Source organism: Coenobita brevimanus, chromosome 84, assembly GCF_032717465.1.
Source record: "Coenobita brevimanus isolate Jiangsu-jjx chromosome 84, ASM3271746v2, whole genome shotgun sequence".
Classification (NCBI taxonomy): Eukaryota; Metazoa; Arthropoda; class Malacostraca; order Decapoda; family Coenobitidae; genus Coenobita; species Coenobita brevimanus.
The window spans coordinates 25,030,222-25,054,392 of NC_137037.1; the positions used below are offsets into that span (position 1 = coordinate 25,030,222).

The 24,171-nt window shown below is 42.8% G+C and overlaps 1 protein-coding gene across 2 annotated transcripts in view; it reads right to left on the bottom strand.

Moving 5' to 3' along the window:
• Nucleotides 1–24,171, bottom strand: part of LOC145410222 (GTP-binding protein 10) — a 364,639-nt gene that overhangs the window by 150,562 nt on the left and 189,906 nt on the right. For both annotated transcript variants that reach the window (XM_080280440.1, XM_080280441.1), the window contains exon 3: nt 17,015–17,179. In XM_080280440.1, the coding sequence (XP_080136566.1) occupies nt 17,015–17,179 (165 nt within the window). The remainder of the gene's footprint in view (nt 1–17,014; nt 17,180–24,171) is intronic.

A 24,171-nucleotide genomic window follows, 5' to 3' on the forward strand; every position in this document is an offset into this window, starting at 1 on the left:
CTCCATATATTGTATTCCTCTAAGTTTAGTATGTCATTGGATATCCTTGATGTTAATTTTGTTTCAGTTAGACATATTATTTGTAGTTTATTTTCTCTGACATAATCATTCATCTCTAATAATTTAGATACCATTCCATCCACATTTGAGTACATCAACTTTATCATCTTGTTTATATACTTGTCATGACATGGTTTTACTACCTTCCTCCTTTTTATTCCATCCTGTTTGTGTACCACTTTCGTACCTGCAATCCTATTACTTTGTAAAAAAATTTCTTCTTCTCCTCTTCTGATCTTCCCTCATTTTTTGTTTTTGCTTCCTCCCTCTTCTCTTTCAGTAATTCCAGTTCCTCTTGTGTTAGGCATCTTTTTATCCATACATTTTTGAACTCCTCTTTTTCCATAAGATTCTTTGCATTTTTTCGTATCTCTTCCACAGTGTTTACACTCTGGAAAGTCACCTTTAGAGGTCTTGTCCTGCTTTTCTCGTATTTCCCTAACCTTTTTTGTTCCTCTATATCTTTATTACAGATTTCCTCTGATACTTCTTTCAGTAAGCTCATTACATTTGCCATCTCCTTTTTCTCTCTTGTGATCTTGTTTTTTACTTCTTCCTCTTCTATACCAGTGATTACTATAGATTTCTTTATATCTATTGAATCTCTGACTAACTTTGGATTGTTTTGGATTATTCTTTTCACTTCCTGTTTAATGCTTTTTTCCTCCACCCTTGTTTCTAAGTCTTTCTTTAATTTCACCATTTCAGCATAAGTGGTTTCCACATAATTTTTGTAGCTTTGCACAGCTTCATTCACCAGTGTTATCTTCTCCTCAATATTACTGCTCTGGTCTATAAGACTGCTTACTTGCCTAATTGTCTCGGTGTCATTTTTGAACTCTTCCATAACACTCTCGTGATTGACTACTGTACTTGCCATTTCACTCATTTTCTTCTAAGTGTACTCAATTCCACTGTTAGTTCACTGATGGTTGTGTCTTTCTTGTTGGCCTCCCTTCCTAGTTTTTCTATTTCTTCCTTTTGCAAGTGCATCTGCTTCTTTATTTCATCAATTTCATTATTGAAAGCCATTTCTAGTTTGTGTACATGTTCAACCAGTCTATTGTGAGTCTCCACTTCAACCAGTTCTTGGTAGAAATCATCATTTTGCTTTCTACCTTTATCCCTTTTCTTTTCCAAATTTGCTTTACTAAAGTATGTATCCATTTTGCAATACTAAAAGGACAGAGTCTGTACTTACATTCCCCATGCTGCTGTATCTAAACAAACCTCAGATGACTGAGCGCATTCTTTCGTCTTGGTTCACTTTTCTGTTTGAACAAGTCTTGTTTAAACTTTTTTTTTTTCTTCTTGGTTCGGTACGGAGCTCTGATGCCGCACGTCTGCCTCGATTGACTCCCTCTGTGTGTGTGTGTGTGTGTGTGTGTGTGTGTGTGTGTGTGTGTGTGTGTGTGTGTGTGTGTGTGTGTGTGTGTGTGTTTACAACCACAGGCCTATTTGGGACGTTTGTTTCTGTGTGTGTGTGTGTGTGTATTTATTTGTATTTACCTATTTGTAGTATACAGGAATTGAGCAATGCTCATGTTGTCCTGTCTCTATATCCACATTTATCTAGTCTACTTTTACACACATGAATGTTTTTCGCCTTCCCCAGCTCCTTGTCCAGTCGTTCCAAATATTTATGTATTTACCTAATATACCTAATTGTGATATACACGAAATGTGCTATGCTCGTGGGTTCCCGTCGCTGTTTCTCAGTAAGTCAAATTTAGTTTTAAACTCATTTAAGCTTTTAGACTGGATGATCTCTTTGTCCAGGCTATTCCACAGGTCTATACTTCTATACGGAAAACTATATTTCTTGATATCCTTCAAGCAGCTTGACTTTTACAATTTCATTCCATGTCCTCTTGTTGCTCTCGTATCCCATATAAACAGACCTTCTCCGTCAATTTTATCTACTCCTATCATGGTCCTGAACACTGCAATCATGTTTCCCCTCTTTCTCCTTTCCTCTAAGGAAAGCAAATCCAGCTTTTCCAGCCTCTCTCTGTATGACAGTTCTGCCAGACTGGGGACCATCTTGGTTGCTGTTCTTTGTATTCTCTCACTTGTTTATAACTTTCTTTTTGTGTGGAGACCACACTACTGCTGCATATTCTAACCTGGGGCAGATCATGGCCACTATCAATTTTTTCATCATCTCCTCATCCATATAATGAAATGCTACTCTTACATTAGTCAAGAGTTTATTAAGTCTCTCTAACTATCTTGTTAATATGTTTTTCAGGTGACAAACTATCTTGGACCAGCACTCCCAAATCTTTCTCTTCTCTCCTTTTTGTGATTAATTCATTACCTAACAAATAATTCTGCCACGGCCTCCAGGTACTTTTACCCATTTCCAATATTTTACATTTCTTTATGTTGAATTTCATTTTCCACATCTGGCTCCAATCATGTATCCTATCCAGATCCTCCTACAGCATTTTACAAACCTCCTCAACCTCTACCTTCCTCAAGATCTTTACATCATCAGCAAACAGACTTGCATAACTGTTCACTCCATCTACCATATCATTTACGTAAGTCAGGAACATTAATGGTGCCAACACCGAGCCTTGAGGGACTCCACTTGTTACTTCCCTCCATCCAGACATCCTATCCTTTATTACTGTCCTCATTTGTCTGTCTCTCAAAATGCCTCTCATCCATTCCACGAGTTTCCCCTTCAGTCCTCCTATATACTCTAGTTTCCACATTAGTCTCTTATGAGGTACCTTGTCGAAGGCCTTCTCTAAGTACACACAATCCACCCAACCATCTCTCTCCTGTACCACGTCAATCGCTCTTGAGTAAAAGCTCAACAAGTTGGACACACATGACCTTCCACTTCTGATTCCAAACTGACATTTAGCCAAAATATTCATCTCTTCTAGATATTTTATCCATCTGTCTTTCAGGATTCTCTCACACAATTTTGCTACCAACTGGTTAGAGACACTGGTCTATAATTCAGGGATTCTTCCCTGTTTCCTCCCTTATAAATTGGTACCACATTTGCTCTCTTCCATTCTTGTGGCACTTTCCCCTCTTCCAGAGGACACACAATTAAACTGTGAATTTTATCCGCCAGCTGTCCTCTGCATTCCTTCAGTACCCAATTAAAAATTCCATCAGGTCCTGGGGCTTTCCTTACATCTTGAGTTTCTAGTAATTTATACACTTCCTGTACCTCCACTTTTATATCTTTTATCAATTGTACATTTCTAATCATTCCCTCCCCTTCCACAAACTCCTTGTCATTAGTGAAAACCGATTGGAAACATTTGTTCATTATTTCAGCTTGCACTGCTGCATCTGTATAGACCTCTCCTTCTACTTTCAATTTGGTGATTCCTTCCTTTTGTTTCAGTTTGCCATTAACAAATCTATAAAACAGTTTGGGTTCAACCTTGCATTTGTCTACTATACCTTTTTCAAAAGTCCTTTCTTCTTCTCTTCGTATTCTTGTGTATTCATTTCTAGTTCTTTTATATTCTTCCTTTGTTCCGTTGTTACCTCTCTTTCTCCAGCTGTGTGTGTGTGTGTGTGTGTGTGTGTATAAGACCAAAGTGTGTAGCTCGTTAATACGTTCCATGGTGCCTTCATAACATGTGCCTATGTGTGCGTGTGTCTGTTGATTTGTGTGCGTGTTAGTGGGTGTCATTAGAACCAGTAAGAAGTGTTTAACACAATATTATGTTATTTCAGTATGCATTTGTTTAGTCAGTGAGGTACTTGATAATTAAGTAAAGTTTTGTTTAGGAATAAGAGGTCAGTTCCCCTTACAGTTTGGAATATATGGTATGTATTTTTATATAATTTTTTTGTCTTAAAAAGTTTCTGAATAGTTCTAAGTTATATTTATGGCCAGAATACCTCACTACAATGTGATATGATGCATCTTAATGTGATCTCAATTTATGAGCTCAAAAAGGAAGATACGTTTGGATATTTCTCTTTATATATGTATAACCTGGGCCAATATTCTTTTTTTACATTTTTAAAAACTTCTAAAGTGTCCGATGTTTGGACAGTGTGTCCAGAGATAGGTGCTGTTAACCATTCTCAAGTTTAAAGGGCAAATATATGGATGTCCGAAGTTTGGAAGAGCTGTCCAAAGTTAGGAAATTTGTTCCTGACTTTGGACGCTTGAAAAAAAAAAAAAAAAAAAAAGTTTGGCGTGGCCAATTTTTTTTAATATAGAGATTCAGTAGGTACTGTCCCTGGCTACCACATGACATCAACAGGGATAAAATTGTACCATTTTACACAGAGTTATTCATTAAAACACATAAAAAATGTCCAAAGTTAGAGTGTTTTACGGTACACTTAGGGTGACCCTCCACATCACCTTCCACTCCCTCATTCCCATCACCAGTCCCGCCCTCATCACATCACTGAACCACTTCTCCATGTGCCTCTACCTCATTCACCTCTCCTCAAAAACCTTCAAAGTCCAAAAATGACACCAATAACATCAGAACATCATCGTCTTCCCCAGGAAGTGTAGCAGACGATGTAGAGGCAACTGACTCCTCCTGTTCTTGAGTTCAGTAGTAGAGTGTGATGAGTGTTTGTTTCCTTATGCTGACTTCCGTATTGTGCCTTTCAATGTAATAACGAAAAAAGGTTTCTAGTCCACTGAGCACTTCCTGTGTCCTAAGGTAACTGGTTTCATTAGCCTTGACCTCGTCTCTCAGAACATCAACACAGGCAAATCTTCATTCTCCATTGGATTCTGCTCAACAGAATGCCCAGATCTGGCCTCTTGTGCAGCATCTACTGGGGGGGGGAAGGGGTTGTTCAAAATGGGAGACAGCAGTTACGGCCTACTCTTTTCCCCGATTTCATTCACTTGGGGTTCACCTCGTTCATTATGGTTCTGTGGACCTGATTATCCCCTGATCGTTCACTAGAGGAATCATTCAGTCTGAACATGTTCACTGTGCGAGAGCACTGTATGCTGCAGTCGAAGGAAGCTGCTCATTTTTTATAGCACCTGACTATGAGGTGACGATGGACATAAAGAGTGGGAGGCCCCAATTTATGTTTCACAGTCATACTCTATGGCCAATGATAGATAAAACGTAGCGTGAGGCATAAAATTAAGGTCAGAAATCACAAGCAAGGGTGGCGAAGGGTGAGGGGAAGGAGATGGAGACAGGTGGGGGTGAGGAAGGGTGGGGGGGGAAGGGGAGAGAAACAAGAACTACTATCCCCCCAACCTATCTGACTCATTCATTCTTTCACTCACTTCACTTTCTCACTCACTCGATCATTCTCACTCACTCACTCACTCCCACACACACACACACACACACCCACACACACACACATCCCATCCATCCCCCTATCTCCTCTCTCATCCCCAATTCCCTATCCCCATCCCTCCTCCATCCATTTCATGGCCAGCGATTTTTTTTTTTTTCTTTTTCTTAGATTTAATCAAAAACTATTGGTCGTGTCAAAATTCTCAAAACACCACAACAAACCTTACCAAATCTGCATCTCGACATATGCTTGCACCCGTATGGGATTAAGGCGTCTGGCAATAGATAGATGGATGTTGGAAAGTTATTTGAAACTATTTTTACTCTGGAACATTTTATTCTCACTGCATTTCTGCACTTTTACTCATCAGTTTTGTGTGTTTTCATTAGCTTATCTTATAGTGTAAACACCAGCAAAGATGTTGGTATACAATTTATACCAATATAAGCAATTTCTATCTATCTATCTACTGCCAGATGCCTCAATCCCGTTCGGGGTGGCCACAAACAAATCGCCTCCACGTTGCCCTGTCCCCCGCCATTTCACTGCTCTGCTCCCAACTCACACCCCCCTCTCTCATATACCTCTCCACCTCATCCCTCCATCTCAACCTCGGCCTCCCCCTCCCTCTCCCCCCCTCCACCTCACTCACATACACTCTCTTCGCCAGTCTTTCATCCTCCATCCTCTCCACATGGACAAACCACCTCAGTGTATTCTTCCTAACGCTTCCTATCACATCCACATCCACACCACAATGCTCCTTTATATCCTCATTTGTCAGCCTGTCTCTCCATGTGACTCCACAAGCTCCTCTTAAATAATTCATTTCCATTGCTCTCACTCCTGACTTGTGTCCTTCCAACAACGTCCAAGCTTCACTTCCGTACGTTAGAGTTGGTATCACAATACTGTCATGTAGTAACTTTCTCAATTCCATGCTCACTTCCCTGTTTCTTATCACTGCTTACAAGGAACTAGCAACCTTTCTTCCCTGCTGTACCCTTTCAAGCACTTCACCCTCCAAACCTCCATCCTTACTCATCACACTACCCAAGTACTTAAACATACTCACATTTTCCAATTCCTCACCATCCAACCTCGCTGTACATTCACTGACTTCACCTGTCTCAAAGACCATCACTTTACTCTTCCCTACATTCACCTTTAGATTCCATTTCTAATACACTCTCCCAAACTCATCCACAACGCCTTGCAGCTCCTCGTCGTCTTCATTCAACAACACAGTATCATCTGGAAACAACAGTACAGGGAGTTTCCAAACACTACCCTCTCTCACCAGGGCCACTCCAACATCCATTATCTTACCTTGTACCTCTTTTATTACCCCATCCATGTACAGATTGAACAACCATGGACACAAGACACATCCCTGCTTCAACCCAACCTTCAAAGAGAAAAATTCACTCAGTTCACCATCCACATGCAATGCAGCCTTAGCACCATCATAGATACTCTTCACAGCATTCAACAACTTCCCATCTACTCCATATAATCTTAATACTTTCCACAATCCTTGTCTATCCACCCTGTCATATGCTTTCTCCAAATCCATGAAAGCCGCATACAACTTCCTTCCCTTCTCTAAAACTTTTCCACTAAAGATCTAAGAATGAATATCTGATCTACACAACCTCTTCCCTTCCTAAAGCCTCCCTGTTCTTCTCCAACTAATTCCTTTGTTCTTTCTCTAACTCTGTCAATAAGTATCCTACCATACACTTTTCCTATTATACTAAGAAGACAAATGCCCCTATGATTACCACACACTTCTTTTAACCCTTTTTCTTTGTACAAGGGAATAATTATACCTGACTTCCAATCCTCCGGGACTCTACCTTCCTCCCAGGCCAATCTGCACATCTTCCACATCCATTCAACTACTATCTCTCCCCCATGCTTCAGCATTTCACCACACACTCCATCAATTCCTGGGGCTTTCCCCAATTTAACTTTCTTCATTGCTTTCACAACTTCTATCCTACTGATTTCTTGCTGTCTTCTCACCTCCCTCCTTCTCCCAGCCATTCCCCAGCCACTTATACTCGCATTACTGCCATCCTCTATGTTCAACAATTCCTTAAAGTGTTCCCTGCATCTGCTCACTTTTTCTCCCTTCTCCACAAGTAATCTACCATTTTTATCTTTCACTCCCCTGCTAACTTCACTTCCACCCTGTCTTACTCTCCTCACCTCTTTCCAGAACATTTTCTTACAGTCCCTACACTTTACACTCAAATTCCTTCCAAATTCCTCATCCACTCTCTTCTTACTCTCTCTTACTAATCTTTTCACGTCTCTCTTCCTTTCTACATCTAACTCTGTCTTCCGCCTCTCTACTTCTTCCACGTCCCTATTTCTCATCCATTCATTGTATGCTTTCTTCTTTTGTGCCACACTCTGTTTCACCTTTGGCAGTGGAAATTCTTTTGTACCACAGCCTATCTCACCTTTGGCAGTGGAAATTTTTTTCATTTGTTCCCAGGCAGAAACAGCCATAACAGGGATGCAGGAGGGATGGAGGAGAGAAGAGAGGAGATGGAGGGAGGACCGGGAGTGCCCGACTTGTTCATTTCAAACCCCAAAAAGTTAACTTGGGGCTGGCTGTACCATGAACTTCTTTAACATGTAAACATACAGCCCTATAACGCGGAAATCTCATAAAGCGGAAGTTTCAGGATACAATATTCCCGCATTACGTGGGCGGTGACTGTATTCAGAAACTAACCGTAAGGGTAATCTGCTTATAATTAAATCATACTAGGTAAAACTGCACAACACCGTACTGAACCTTGGCATTCTGGGAGATCGTTTAGTCGTTTCGTTTCATTTTTAAAGGCTCCAACATGCTTGCATGTGTCGGCCTTGGTCACCTAATGGCAGTTCTCTACGCTGCACGATCCATTGCAGCCTCCCTGTTCAGTCCCTTAACCCTGAGGTCACACTTAATGACCTCGTCCCATGTCTTTCTCGGTCTACCCCTCATAACCCCACCCCCAATATTAACACTTCTCACCTTCCTCACCCAATTATCATCCCCCATCCTCTCCACATGTCCAAACCATCTCAATCTACCCCTCATCATCACAACACCAATACACTCCAGTCCCATCCTACCTCTCAACTCTTCCAACGTAAACCCAGCCCCTCCAGGCCTTGGACGCAGGGACGCACTGCACACCCACCTAATCATTGTCATTTCTGTACATCTGAGCCGGCGAATATCTTCCTCCTTCACTGCCCAGGTCTCACTACCATACAGCATTACACTCCTAACACATGCTGCATACAAAGACCCCTTAGCACGTAGGGAGAGTCCCCTCAATGTCAGGAGAGGCAAGAGCTCCCTGAACTTCTTCCAACCACTTCTCACCCTAGCCACAGAGCTAGCTCCAGCCCCACCTCCAGCACACAACATGTCTCCCAAATAACAAAACTCTTCCACACACTCAAGGGATTCACCAGCAAGTTCAATCCTTTCACGTCTGACAATCACCTGCTCACCCCGACACGCCGTACACATAAAATCAGCATTATCTCGCAGTCTACCTCTGATACCACTACATCTCTTATGCACCCATTTATCACAAGCACCGCACAAGATGGAATTACTTTCCACGCCCTTGTGGTAAACTGCACATGGTCACTCTCCGTCACCTTTGACAGTACCGCCACCAACCCTAGATATCATCACTTTTGTTTTATCTGCATTTACCCTTAAACCTTTGTGCCCCATACCATCTCTCCACTTCCTAAACCTTTCCTCCGCCTCCCTTTCGTTCACTGCAATCAACACCAAATCATCGGCATACAACAACTCCCACGGGGGTCCATTTCTAAAGTCGTGTGAAAGGGCTTCAAGTACCATGATAAACAACATGGGACTCAAGACTGACCCCTGATGCACACCAACATTCACGGAAAACTCATCACTCAAATCTCCATTCACTCTTACCTGGGTATGAACACCTACATACATGGCCATAACCACCCTAACCAGCCACTCCTCTAAGCCAAGCTTTCTCATTGCCCACTTCACCACCTCTCTAGTGACTCTGTCAAAGGCCTTTTCCAAATCAACAAAAACAAAATAAAGATCCCTTCTCCTACCAATATATTATTCCTGAAGCTGTTGAACAATGAATATGGCATCAGTGGTCCCCCTACCTGGCATAAACCCAAACTGCATCTCATCAATATTCACTCTTTCTCTAATACCTTCTAAAACTATCTCCCTTACCTTCATTATCTGATCTAAAAGCTTTATACCTCTATAATTTCCTCTTTCCAGGGCATCACCCTTCCCTTTATACACATTTACAATTACACTCTTCAGCCAATCATCTGGGACAACACACTCATAAATAATCCTATTTATCAGGTCAGTGACTAAACTCACCCCTATACTGCCTGAGGCCTTCAACATTTCAGCAGTCAACCCAGACACACCTGCTGCCTTCCCCACCTTCATCCTGCCTATTGCCTCACTCACAGTAGCAGCATCAATCAAAGGCCAAGGGCCTGACACTGGTTCTGCTGGCTCCAAACCTTCTATGTCCCAGTCAAACTCCTCATTCAACAACCGGCTATAATCCTCTCTCCATGCATCTTTAATATCCTCACTGTTCACCACTACCCTTCGTTTATCATTCTTCACACACTGCTCACCTATAATATCCCGATTATCCCTCTTCACTTGACCTGCCACCCTAAATATCATATTTTTCCTTTCCCCATGATTTAGGTTATCAAGTAATAGTCTCTGTGACTCGGACTTTGCCCTGTATACCTCTCTTCTAGCCCTACGCTTGGCAGCCAAATATTCCTCTTTGCTACCACCCTTCTTCCATTCCCGGAAAAGCCTTCTTTTCTCCTTAACTGCAGCTTCTACACCCTCATCCCACCACCAAGTCACTTTATGTCTTGGTGGTCCTCTTGTCCAACTGCATGTTACATCAGTAACTCTCAGGAAATTGTTCTTGAGTGCTCTGTACTGGTCATTTACACCTCCATCTACAGCTCCCTGTTCAGCCACTACTCTCCTCAACTCGCTATAGAAGGCATCCCTTACGACTTTGTTTTTCAGCTCTCATACTTTCCTCCTAGGTACATAAGTCCTCTTTTTCATCACTTGTTCTTTAAGTACCATATCACAAATCAATAGTTTGTGCTGCTGCACACACTCCTCACTTCCTATAACTTTAACATCCCTCACTAACCTCCTATCGGCCCTCCTAACCAAAAAATAATCTATCTGACTGCTATTTCCCCCAGACTCATACATAATTAACCTACTGTCCCTTTTCCTAAAATATGTGTTGCACACAATCATGTCTGTTGCCTCCCAAAACTCGAGTATCCTTTCCCCTTCTGCATTCCTTAGACCATACACACATCCCCCATGCACTCCTTCATAACCTTGTGCTGCTTCACCTACATGACCATTTAAGTCCCCTCCCAAAATCACTATCTCATCATCCCGCATACCACCCACTACACATATTAAATCATCCCAAAATCTATCTTTCTCTGCTTCATCCAATCCTGCCTGTGGAGCATATGCCAATATAATCGCAGCTATCTTTCTACCCAACAGAATTTTCACTACCAATATCCTATCGCTTACTCTCAAAACATTCATAACATATTCCACCCATTTCTCCGCAACCATCACACCAACACCTCCATATCCGTCTGTCCCCCCCTGCCAAAACAACTTATAGCAACAGTCCTTCCCAACAATCTTTCTGGCTGATCCACCCCTGTTCCGGACTTCCTGCAAACACGCGAAATCCACCCACCCCCTACTGAATGCCTCAACGACTTCCCCCGCTCTTCCCCTCAAACTTCCCACATTCCATGAACCCACCCTCATCCCCATGGGTGATTTACTGTCCTCAAGCTTGCTTTGAAACTTACTTTGTTTTGTCATCTTCAGTATTAATAAAGGGGGACAGACATAGCACAGGTCCCACTCACTGCACAGTCCCAGGTCCAGGCAATGGATCTGGGACCCCTAGCCCACCAGCTTACCAGTGGCTGTGGTAGTGGCCTCGGGGCACCCTGCCAGGACAGCTGCAGGGACATCCTCCAAGAGCGCCTAGGCACTGCAACTATCCCGCCATTATACACCCACTGATAGGGCAGCCTCCTGGGGCACTACTCCCAGGTTCGGGCCCCTTTCTATTGGGCGGAAGCGGCAGCCTGGGAACCGCAATGCCCTGTACCCTCTAGCACAGGCTCGAGCCCCATCTCGCCCTGGACCCACGATTTATGCCGGTGGAACCCCCGCCACACCTCCCTGCAGAAGTCCGCCACTAGGTAGTGGGGGCAAAGTTTTCTGGCCCATGCCCTTGCTGGCGCCAACCCCTGTAACGTAGTGGGATACGTTGTGTGAAATGTAAAGTGCATGTGGTGTAGTGCATAGATAGTTAGAGGAAATGTTTGGAAGAGTATGCTGGTCTACTCTCCATGTTACTGTCACACTGAAAAGGTCAGCAAAGGGGGATGGTTAGATAGCTAGTGAAACAGGAGCTCCAGCTCTCCCTATCACCAGCATTCCCATTCCCCTTGGGAGTACTACCCTGTTCGGCCCGTGTACAGCCTCGTGCATTAAAATGCAGGAAGGAATTCAAAGAACTTTTAACTATTCATCATTCAACCCTTTCTTTGTGTCACCATGAGTGCAAAAGAATGGGGCTACAGTAGGGCTACTCAGTCCCAATTTTAACCCCTTAACCGCGGGGCATCACTTTCGTAACGCTCGGGCGCAATGGCTAATACTGCGGGGCGTCTCTTTTGTGATTCTGTGTTATTTTGAATTCACCCAGGCTTTCAAGTGGTGACTTGTATCATCTATCAGTACTGCCAGTGACCAACAATAGTCAGTGCTGCTAATGTCATCTGTACTCCCATCCATTGTTGACAATTTTGCCATTTTTCCCTGTTCTTGACTCCTCTCCCTACCTCCCCACCATTACCCTCTCCTCTCGTCTGCCCAGCCGTGCTACACTACGCAAATCTTCCCTGGATTTCTCCACTGATTTCATCCATTGAAATGAGCCCTATGCCCTATTCTTATACAAAATAATTTATATATAAAAAAGAAATAAGGTAAATGATAGTGCAGTACACCTGTAATTGGCTAATTATCACCTGGAAACACCCCACTTGCACTCGTTCGCTAATTTTCCCTGCTTATTTCCGCTTGAAATATGCCATATGACCTATTCTCGTAATAAAAATATATATAAGAAAGGAAGGGAGAAGCCTAAGTGATATTTACATTCACCTGGAACTACCTAATCTATTATGTATTGTCTAGATTTCCTACCAATTATTTCATAGCATATAAATTACCAGCTGTCACCACACTGACATTGTCAACCCTTGGCTGCCCATATATGCCACGTCATTCAATTCAGCGTCGTCCTTTGAGGTGAAACCATGTCGCACTTGTGCCCCTCCATTTCCGCCGCTTCTGCGCCCACTGCAAAGGGCCCTGTGACCTCTACCCCAACTAAACCTCATCTGGGAAGTGGTAAAGGACTAAGTGACTCTGCTGTAGAACGTGAACTGGCTGAACTATCGATGATAATGATAGATAGTGACTTTGATCTTTCGGGTGAATCGTGTGATGAGCCTGGGGAGGAAATCGTGACAGAAACTGCCAGTACGAGTGCTTCAGTGTCCCAAGTTCGTCCTAGCTCCAAGGGAAAGGAATCCTTAGTGCAGCAAGGGAAGGAATTTGGGAAGAGAGTGAAGAGGAGGCGGGTTAGCCCTGGAACAATGGCCCTGCACGACCCAGCCCGCCGTGAGTCCCAAGGTGAATCACCTCCCCGCTCTCCCAACCCCACATCACAGATATCTTCCACCTCTTCAGCGGAAATTTCTCCTGAGTCTTTGTCGTCGGAGTCTCCACCAGCACCTACAGTGAAGGCAGGCCGTAGGGGACGAGGTAAATCCCTGACTCTTCGTAAATGTAGAGTAGCATCTACAGTAAGGGCAGCTAGTGGTACACAGCAACCTAGGGTCAGTCAGAGTGACCTTGACATGGCCCAGTCTGCCTCACAGCCACCCTCATCCACTCTCACCCAGCCTACACCGCCACGAGAAGGAATCCTGGATGCCTTCGTGTGGATGGAAGGTTCCGATTTCATCCCCCAACAACTCCACCTTGACGAGAGTTCCTCAGGGATACAGCCTGGCTTCACTCTTGACGAGGATGCTGAGGGTGTGGGCTACCTTTTGGCCTTCCTTGATGACGAAGTTATGCAGCACATACGTGATGAGACCAACAGGTACAAGTCACAACGTGCTGCAAGTGGTGCAGGTGCAGAAAAAATGCAACAGTGGACCATGCTGGGAGTGCAGGAGCTGTATGTGTTCTTCGCCCTCATGCTTCTCATGCCCCATTCAAAGAAGCATGAGTTGGAAGATTACTGGTCCATGGACCCCTTACTACCCTCACCCACCTTCAATATGTACATGGCCAAGATCGCTTGTATAACATCACGGGAAACCTGCATTTCACCAACAACGATGTACCTTCCCAGACTGACCCACTCTGAAAGATCCGGGAGATTCTGAACAAAATGAAGGATAAATTTATGTCATTCTTCCACCCATTTCAGAAGGCTGTCATAGACGAATCCTTGGTTCTGTTCAGAGGACGTCTGAGGTTCGTACAGTACATTCCAAGCAAATGTCATTGGTTTGGAATCAAGTTCTTTGTATTGTGCGACTGTAAGACGGGGTACATCCTTGACTTCATCATCTATTCAGCCAGCACTGTCAATCTGGACAAAACACACCCCCTTGGCTTCTCAGGCTGTTTAGTGAAAGTGCTGCTTGAAACGTATTTTGGTGGGAATCATGTGCTGTATACTGACAACTACTATACAGCACCGAAACTTGCTAAATACCTTTCAGAGCACGGCATCGGCTCCTGCAGCACTGTGATGAGCAATCGTGCCCACTTCCCCAAATTCCCTGAGGCAGGAAATTCGCAGCGAGGAGACATGCACCTATGCAAGTCGAAGATGCTGGCAATACGGTGGCATGACAAGAGGGTCGTGCACATGCTCACCACCGTACACAAGGGGGAACTGAAAGACAGTAGGAAGGTCGACCGTAGGACAGGCGAACCTGTGAGGAAACCTGATGCTGTCATCGACTACAATATCAATATGCGGCTAGTGGACAAGTCCAACATGTTGATTGGAGAGATTGACTGCCTCAGGAAGAATACTAGGTGGTACAGGAAAGTGTTTCTGCATCTCACTGACATGACGATGCTGAACGCCTTCATCCTGTACAAGATGAAGGTAAAGCCACCCAAGTCCTTCTCCCTGAGGTTGTTCGATAGGACTTGTGTTCAGCAGCTGCTTGAGAGGTATGGTAGGGTGACAGCAACAGCTCCAAGCACCATTCTGTTAGACTTCCTGACAGACTTAAGCAGAGGGCGTACATGGATCGGCACAGACTGGTGCAAATGCCTGCCACAACGAAGAGGAAGGCTGTGATCCACAGGTGCCAGGTGTGTGCATATACCACCAGACACACACGTGAGCACAAACGCACCTCCTGGCAGTTCGCCAAGTGCCAGGTTCCCCTCTGCGTAACATGCTTCTTTGATTACCACAGCCTGAAGCAGTTCTAAAACAGCGCAAGTGGAAATGTAAATAATGTGTAAATAATGTGTAAATAGCAAGTGAAAGCAATGGATGTAAATATGATTGAACAGTGGAACATAGTTTTATCAGTTACTGCAAGTGACAGTGCATAACATAGTGTAAATAAAATAGAAGTGTACATAATGTAAATACAAGAGAAAATGTAAATAGAAATGTAAATAATTAGTAATATAATAATATGAGTACAAATACTTGGAGTAATGACAGTGAAAGTGAAAGCTTCGCTCTCTACGTAGTTACTGAATGAGAAAGTGAATGCCTAGAGTGAAAATAAACTACTATTACTGAAGGAAACTTATGGATAAATACTGTAGATATATATACATATAATAAAGTACTAGGAATATAAAGTGTGAGTGTGTTTATGAATAATGAATGACAGAATACCAGCAGGGAACGAGCGCAAGTGGGAAGCTCATATGCGCTCGTAATTTACATTGCTTTCACAGTGTTTTTTTTTTGGAGTATGGATTCCAAACTAATTGAAAATCATAGAATAGTGTTTCTAGTGATGATATCAGGCTGTGGTAATCATATTACGGGGTGTCGGGAAGTGTAAAGTGGAGACTTCGTTACCCAACTTCAGACGTTTCCACAAGTCCTATGGTAGTCGACAAAGGCTCAACAAACATCACAGGAGAAAGCCGAAGGTATGTGCCATAAGCATATTTAATTATAATATTCTAGGACTAATAACTGATTTTTGGCAAATATTTTTAAAAAGTCAGTCGAAGCGTGAATATCCCTGTGGGACGTGCAAGGACCGCCTTCGACATCCCCGTGGTTAAGGGGTTAAGGCAAGGGTGGTCAACCTCATTCACCCAAGTGGCATTTTATGAGCAATAGACTCCAATATCCTCAGATATCAACCCTTACAGGCTCATTCCACTTGAAGTTCCTTAATCCACTAAACCACCAGGTGGTTACCTCCCAGAGTAATAAATGGTTTCCTGATATACAAGAAGCCATTTGGATTGTCACTCACTGTAGTAACCTGCATGTAGCACTACAACAAGTAAGTGGATGGTGGGCACACCACTTGTCTGTTATTAAGCAAACAAGTCATAAAATTTGTCATTTCCAGAAAAATGCTCAACAAATGTAGCTCCAAAATAAAGATCCATTTACTCTAACTTCCTTAGGCACAATATGCTGGAAAGACTGGATTAGGAGAATGAGGAGGACTGTTCCACAACTGACCAGCTGTGTACATGAAGGACTCAATATACTGGTAAATGCTTCAATTACAGAGATGGACAAAATCAGAGAGGTGGACAGAAAAGGGATAGGTGTCCACTGTTAACATACACAGCTTCAGATTGTCTCTGGAATTATGATATTCATCTTTTGCCACTGATCAGCGCAACTCTGGCCGAGCGAGACCCACCAACCACAGGCAAGCAACCAACCCTGTAGGACTGCCAAGTACAGTGAACCGATGATCCCTTGTGGCTGACAGCACCTCATGGCAGCAAAGTGTGAGGAGTAATGTGGAGGTTTGGTTCCTGGATGGACACCACATGTGTGACTTACCATTTAAGGCTCCATTTCACCCTGTAATTTGGTTACATGGTTACCAACTAGCATTGTAAATGGTTCCTGGGTTACAAGAAACCATTAGGCTTGTCACTCTGTGCAGCCACCTAAAGTGGTAATAAGGGTAACAAAAAAAAAAAAAGACTGGAAGGAATGGGAGAAGTAGGAAGAGAGGATGGCAGACATAGAGATAGAATGTGAAAGAGTAAGGCAGAAGTGGGCAGCATTACATCAAGTGATTAAATAATGGTTGCCACCACCTACCATCATTTAGACTTATGAAAACAAATGCAGTAAATGACTGTATAATAACTGCTTACTGGGTGTTTCATAAATACATAAATGACCGTAAAATAACTACCTACTGGGTGTCTTGTAATGATACATCCAACAAAATTATAGCTACTAAGCATCATAATCCTCACCTAAAACAGCTCCTCCATCCATCTTAACTGAAACACCTTGAGGTACAGGGATAACTAGATCCTGTCCTTGCTTGCCCAAAATCCGGTACTTGCGGCTGTTTTCCCCACCGGACGCACTCCATCGTTTGGTTTCGTTAGCCTTCAGTGTCTTGATTAAACTGATTTCTGTGTGAGTAAAGTAAATTAGTCTTGTGTAATGAATACAGAAAAGCAGGGAACATGGTGGAAGGAGTAGAACCTGAGCAGAGAGCAGCAGAAAACTTAAGTTTATAGGGTGCAAAACTACTGGTCCCCTTTTCAGAACGGCTGCATGCATAAGTAGGATAGACAGCAAACACAAGAGTACAGTAATCTGAAAAGGGAAGCAAGGACTACAGCAAAGAGTTGTGGTCTAGTGGTTACTGAGTCAAAGTATCAATCTCCCATACGTTTGATCCCCAAAAGGTAACTGGAGGTGTTCTGATTGTGTAATGCCATCAAGGAAGTAGGCTGATTATCTAGCCTTAAATTACATTACTGGACTACAGCAGTCTAGCCCTGGGTCCATACACCTCAAAAAGGGATAATAACAAATTATATGAGATGCCTAGTAATAAACCAGACTATACGCCACAGCAGCCAAATTCGAGCTAAGGCCGCCATATTGTTCCCATAACATTCCTTTGTATTGGGGAAATGAGAGGGTTCCAGCATACGGCCAGCAATAAGGTAAAAAATACAGCAAAGTAACACTAATTTTCGCCTGTTTGGGTTGAAGGCGTGGTGAGAGCTGCGACAATTCAACACACGAGCATGGCGCAGTATACTAAGGAGAATTTCCTGTTGAGTAGCTCTTGCCTATGGGCCTTCTAGACAGACAGCATGCTGACAGTTGAGATTTACTAATACTGTATAGTAGGCAGTGACAAATCTAGAGACAGGAGCAGGGCCTGGTATACCTTTAGCAGTAAGGTCGAAATTTCTATCAAGTAACCCTGAACTATGGGCCTTATGGACATCACCAATAATGAATCAAGGTCTTGGCATTAGACTGGGATACATGTACCTTCCCGCCGTACTCTGGAGCTGCTCAATCACAAGCTGAGTTGCATACCATGTGGGTTACGAGAGCCAGACATGAGATGCTATACAGCTTTCTCTCCTTCAGTCTGCCTCTCTCTTTTTCTTGCCGTGAGCAGTGCTATTATTATTATTATTATTACTATTATTATTGCAAAGTTTTTTGTATCTTACTCTCTCATTATTAACATTACCACTGTCACTGTTTTCTATGTTTACAGAATACAGTCTGTTATTTTATGTTGACTGAATATTGTCTCTTTGGTTATTGTAAAACTTTTTCAGGTTTGGCAGCTTTCCATACATTATTCTTTTACCTAGAATGCTTCCTTATTATGTTACTAAACCAATTACTGTATCATCATTATTATTTTTTGTTCATTCTGTTTTTCCAAACACTAAAATGTCAAAGCCACTGTCTTTAATTGATAATATGACATACTGAGATAACACAGAAGTATTTTTTAAATTCTATTCCATATTTCTGTGGTTAATAATAGTCGGTTTATCAGAGGTTCGGTATGGCCGCGGTGAGCGATAATTTGCTTCATCACACAATATCACTATGAATACTCATGGACAGTACAAGTATGAGGTTACTGCAAGGAAGTACATACATTTAAGATACATGGAAAGAAAAAATTATCAAGATAACTAGCGGTTACAGAGATAGGACAGTTTAACCCCTTAACCACGGGGCGTCACTTTCGTGACGCTTGGGAGCAAGGGATCATACTGCGGGGCGTCGCTTTTGTGATTCTGTGTTATTTTGAATTCACACGGGCTTCCAAGTAGGGGCTTGTATCATCTATCAGTACTGCCAATGTCCAACACTAGTCAGCACTCCTAATCTCATCTGTACTCCCATCCATTGTTGACAATTTAGCCATTTCTCCCCGTTCTTGACTCCCCTCCCTAGCCCCCCTCCATTACCATATCCTCTCGCCTGCCTGGCCGTGCTACGCTGAGTAAATCTTCCCTGGAATTTTTCACTGATTTCATCCATTGAAAGAAGCCCTATGCCCTATTCTTATACCAAATAATATATACAAGAAAGAAATAAGGTAAGTGAGAGTGCCATACACCTGGAATTGGCTAATTATCACCTGACAACACCTCACGTGCACTCGTTCGCTAATTTTCGCTGTTTATTTCCCCTTGAAATATGCCGTATAATCTATTTTCGTAATAAATATACATATAAGGAGGGAAGGGAGAAGCCTAAGTGATATTTACATTCACCTGGAACGACCTAATTTATAATGTACTGTCTAGATTTCCTGCCAATCATTTCACTGCTATAAATTAGCTGTGTCAAGAGGCTAAACGTTGGCAGTACTGATTTCCCTAGGTAGGCCACCACCCCGACCCACCCTTATCATTTCACTCTCATCTTCCAATGTGAAGGTACGTTTCTTTGCTCCTGCTAACTTCAGCCACTTTTCACCCCCATGCAAAGGGCCCTGTGACCTTTACCCCCTACTAAACCTCGTGTGGAAAGAGGTAAAGGGCTGACAATTGATAAAAGAGTGACTACGATCTTTCTATTGAGTAAAACAGTGCAAGTGGAATTGTAAATAATGTGTAAATAATGTGTAAACAGCAAGTGAAAGTAATGAATGTAAATATACATGAACAGTGGAAAATAGTTTTATAAGTTATGTCAAATGACAGTGCATAACACAGTGTAAATAAAATAGAAATGTAAATAACGTAAATAAAATAGAGAACGTAAATAGAAATGTAAATGAGTAGTATTATAAGAATACGAGTATATACCCTAGGAGTAATGAAAGTGAAAGTTTCACTCTAGCATGTCTGAATACTATGAGTTATGAGAGTGAAATTGAAAGTGACATTCACTCTCAATGCTAGTATACAGGACGAGAAAGTGAATGCTACGTATTTTACTGAAAGAAATTGAATCCCTACAGTGACAATAAACTAATACTACTGAAGGAAACTTATGGATAAAGACTGTAGATATATATAAGTGTTATATAGTAATAGAAATATAAAGTGTGAGGGGTTTTATGAATAATAAATGACAGAGTACCAAGAGCGAACTAGCGCAAGTGCGACGGTCAGACACACTCGTTATTTTCATTGCTTTCACAGTGTTTTTTTTTTTTTTGAGTATGGATCCCAAACTACTTGAAAATCATAGAGTAGTACTTATAGTGTTAATATCTGGCTGTGGTAATCATATTACGAATTGTCGGGAAGTGTAAAGTGGAGACTTCGTTACCCAACTTCAGAGGTCTCCACAAGTCCTACGGTAACAGACGAAGGCTCAACAAACATTCCAGGAGAAAGCTGAAGGTATGTGCCATAAGCATATGTAATTTTAATATTCTAGGACTAATAACTGATTTTTGGCAAATATTTTTTGAGAGTCTGTCGGAGCCCGAATAACCCCGCAGCACATGCAAAACATTGGTAAACATGCCTGCGGTGTAGGGGTTAAAGATTGCAAAACTCTGATAGCGTTTTTCTCTTTCTTTTATTTTTGGCGGATAGCCCGGTCTTGTATGCAAGGAGTGACTTATGTTGGAAGTTATCGTTCCGCTCAGTGCGCATGCGCCGAGTGCCCTTTTAGCTGCTATGCTGAAAGAATCCGCATGTTATCTCAAGTACTGTGCCATTTATCAACAACATTTTATGGAATACATGTCAGGAAGATAGTTGGATGTCTTATCGACCTACAGGTACCTATGGGTCGACATATAGATATACCCCCCATGGGGGTAGGGGGGTTTTTCAAGAAAACTCCCCCAGTATCCCTGCTTGTCGTAAAAGGCGACTAAAAGGGTTGGCAGAGGGTTAGTGCCCCTCCCCGGAAAACAACTAACAAAAAAAAACAAACAATAAGCCTCGGACAAGGACTGACCAAACGATGACGACCAAGGATCGGACAAAGGACATGGTAATTGGAACTTGGGAATGTAAGGGGAGCGAATGATGAGGTGAAACAGAGAGAGATTGTCCAGGTGCTTGAGGGTGCGAAAGTGGATTTATGTGGAAAAACTGAAACAAAATGGAGAAGAGAAAGTGTGAGAGAATGGGAGTATGGATGGGGTATATGTGCAGGAGTAGGTGAGAATGAGAGGGCAAAGGAAGGAGTATGTATAGTTGTGAGTAAAAGATGGAAGAGGAGCATAAGACAGTATGGATCAGTTGGGTCAAGGATTGTGTGGGTAAAGTTGAAAGTTGGAATACAAATGTGGGTGATTGTGTGTGTGTATGCGCCAACGCAAGATCGTGCTAGAAGAGTGAGAGAAGAGTTCTGGACAAGTGTAGAAGTGTGCATGGAAAAGTTTGGAAGGAATGAGAGAGTGTTTTTGATTGGTGATATGAATGGTAAAGTTGGGAATGTGAAGGTGGATGGAATAGTTGGTGAGTGGGGTGTGCTGCTGAGATAGATGAGAATGGGAGTGCGTTAGTGGACATTTGTGCTGGGAGGGGGTTGGTGATAACCAATACCCTCTTCAGGCATAAAATGATCCACAGGTATACATGGCGAGTGATGAGAAGGATGGGTGGTGAACTGAATGAAAGGAAGGCAATGACTGATTATGTGTGTGTGGATGAAAGGATGCGAAGATGTGTAATGGATGCAAGGGTTTATAGAGGTTGGGGGAGTGGACTTTCTGACCACTACTTGGTGGTGGCCAGAATTAGAATTCAAGTAAGATGGAGGAATAGAAGAAGGGAAAGACGAGAGGAAGGAGTAGTTGCAAGGAGAGTGGAAAGGTTACAAGAGGATGAGAAAAAGGCAAGGTATAAGAGAGAAGTGGAGGAACGATTGGGCAAATATGAATTGCAGCAGATGGGAGACGTGGAAGGTGTGTGTAGGATATTTACAGAAGAAATATGTGCAGCATGTGATGTGGTGCGTGGGATGAAGAGAAGACGGAGGGGGGTTCAAGGAACAGCGTGGTGGACTGAAGAGGTGAAACAGGCTGTGGCACAAAAGAAGAAAGCATACAATGAATGGATGAGAAATAGGGGCGTGGAAGAAGTTGCGAGGCGGAAGAGAGAGTTATATGCAGAAAGAAAGAGAGAGGTGAAAAGATTAGTATGAGAGAGTAAGAAGAGAGTGGATGAGGAATTGGAAGGAATTTGAGTGTAAAGTGGAGGGACTGTAAGAAATGTTCTGGAGAGAGGTGAAAAGAGTAAGACAGGGTGGAAGTGAAGTTAGCAGGGGAGTGAAAGATAAAAATGGTAGATTACTAGTGGAGAAGGGAGAAAAAGTGAGCAGATGAAGAGAACACTTTAAGGAATTGTTGAACATACAGGATGGAAGTAATGCGAGTATAAGTGGCTGGGGAATGGCTGGGAGAAGGAGGGAGGTGAGAAGACAGGAAGAAATCAGTAGGATAGAAGTTGTGGAAGCAATGAAGAAAGTTAAATAGGGGAAAGCCCCAGGAATTGATGGAGTGTGTGGTGAAATGCTGAAGCATGGGGGAGAGATAGTAGCTGAATGGATGTGGAAGATGTGCAGATTGGCCTGGGAGGAAGGTAGAGTCCCGGAGGATTGGAAGTCAGGTATAATTATTCCCTTGTACAAAGGAAAAGGGGAAAAAGAAGTGTGTGGTAATCATAGGGGCATTTGTCTTCTTAGTATAATAGGAAAAGTGTATGGTAGGATACTTATTGACAGAGTTAGAGAAAGAACAGAGAAATTAGTTGGAGAAGAACAGGGAGGCTTTAGGAAGGGAAGAGGTTGTGTAGATCAGATATTCATTCTTAGATCTTTAGTGGAAAAGTTTCTAGAGAAGGGAAAGAAGTTGTATGCGGCTTTCATGGATTTGGAGAAAGCATATGACAGGGTGGATAGACAAGGATTGTGGAAAGTGTTAAGAATATATGGAGTAGATGGGAAGTTGTTGAATGCTGTGAAGAGTATGGACGATGGTGCTAAGGTTGCAGTGCGTGTGGATGGTGAACTAAGTGAATTTTTCTCTTTGAAAGTTGGTTTGAAACAGGGATGTGTCATGTCTCCATGGTTGTTCAATCTGTACATGGATGGGGTAATAAAAGAGTGTACAAGGTAGGGTAGTGGATGTTGGAGTGGCCCTGGTGAGAGAGGATAGTGTTTGGAAACTCCTGTACTGTTGTTTGCAGATGATACTGTGTTGTTAAGTGGAAGACGAAGGGGAGTTGCAAGGCTTGGTGGATGAGTTTGGGAGAGTGTGTAAGAAACGGAATCTAAAGGCAGGAATGTAGGGAAGAGTAAAGGTGATGGTCTTTGAGAGAGGTGAAGTCAGTGAATGTACATGCGAGGTTGGATGGTGAGGAATTGGAAAATGTGAGTACGTTTAAGTACTTGGGTAGTGTGATGAGTAAGGATGGAGGTTTGGAGGGTGAAGTGCTTGAAAGGGTACAGCAGGGAAGAAAGGTTGCTGGTTCTTTGAAAGCAGTGATAAGAAACAGGGAAGTGAGCATGGAAGTGAAAAAGTTACTACATGACAGTATTGTGATACCAACTCTAACGTACGGAAGTGAAGCTTGGACGTTGTTGGAAGGACACAAGTCAAGAGTGAGAGCAGTGGAAATGAGTTATTTAAGAGGAGCCTGTGGAGTCACATGGAGAGACAGGCTGACGAATGAGGATATAAAGGAGCATTGTGGTGTTGATGTGGATGTGATAGGAAGCGTTATGAGGAACACACTGAGGTGGTTTGGCCATGTGGAGAGGATGGAGGGTGGAAGACTGACGAAGAGAGTGTATGTGAGTGAGGTGGTGGGGGGAAGAGGGAGAGGGAGGCCGAGGATGAGATGGAGGGATGGGGTGGAGAGGTATATGAGAGAGGGGGGTGTAAGTTGGGAGCAGGGCAGTGAAATGGCGGGGGACAGGGCGACTTGGAGGTGATTTGTTTGTGGCCACCCCAAACGGGATTGAGGCGTCTGGCAATAGATAGATAGATAGATATAATATATATATATATATATATATATATATATATAGTATATACAGTATATATACAGTAATCACTCCAATAGCCGACGTAATAAGGCCATAGGTAGGTCCGGTTATTGGTTTTGTCCGGATATTGGGCCCCGGCTCAGAGAAACACCTATACAATTCCCTCTGG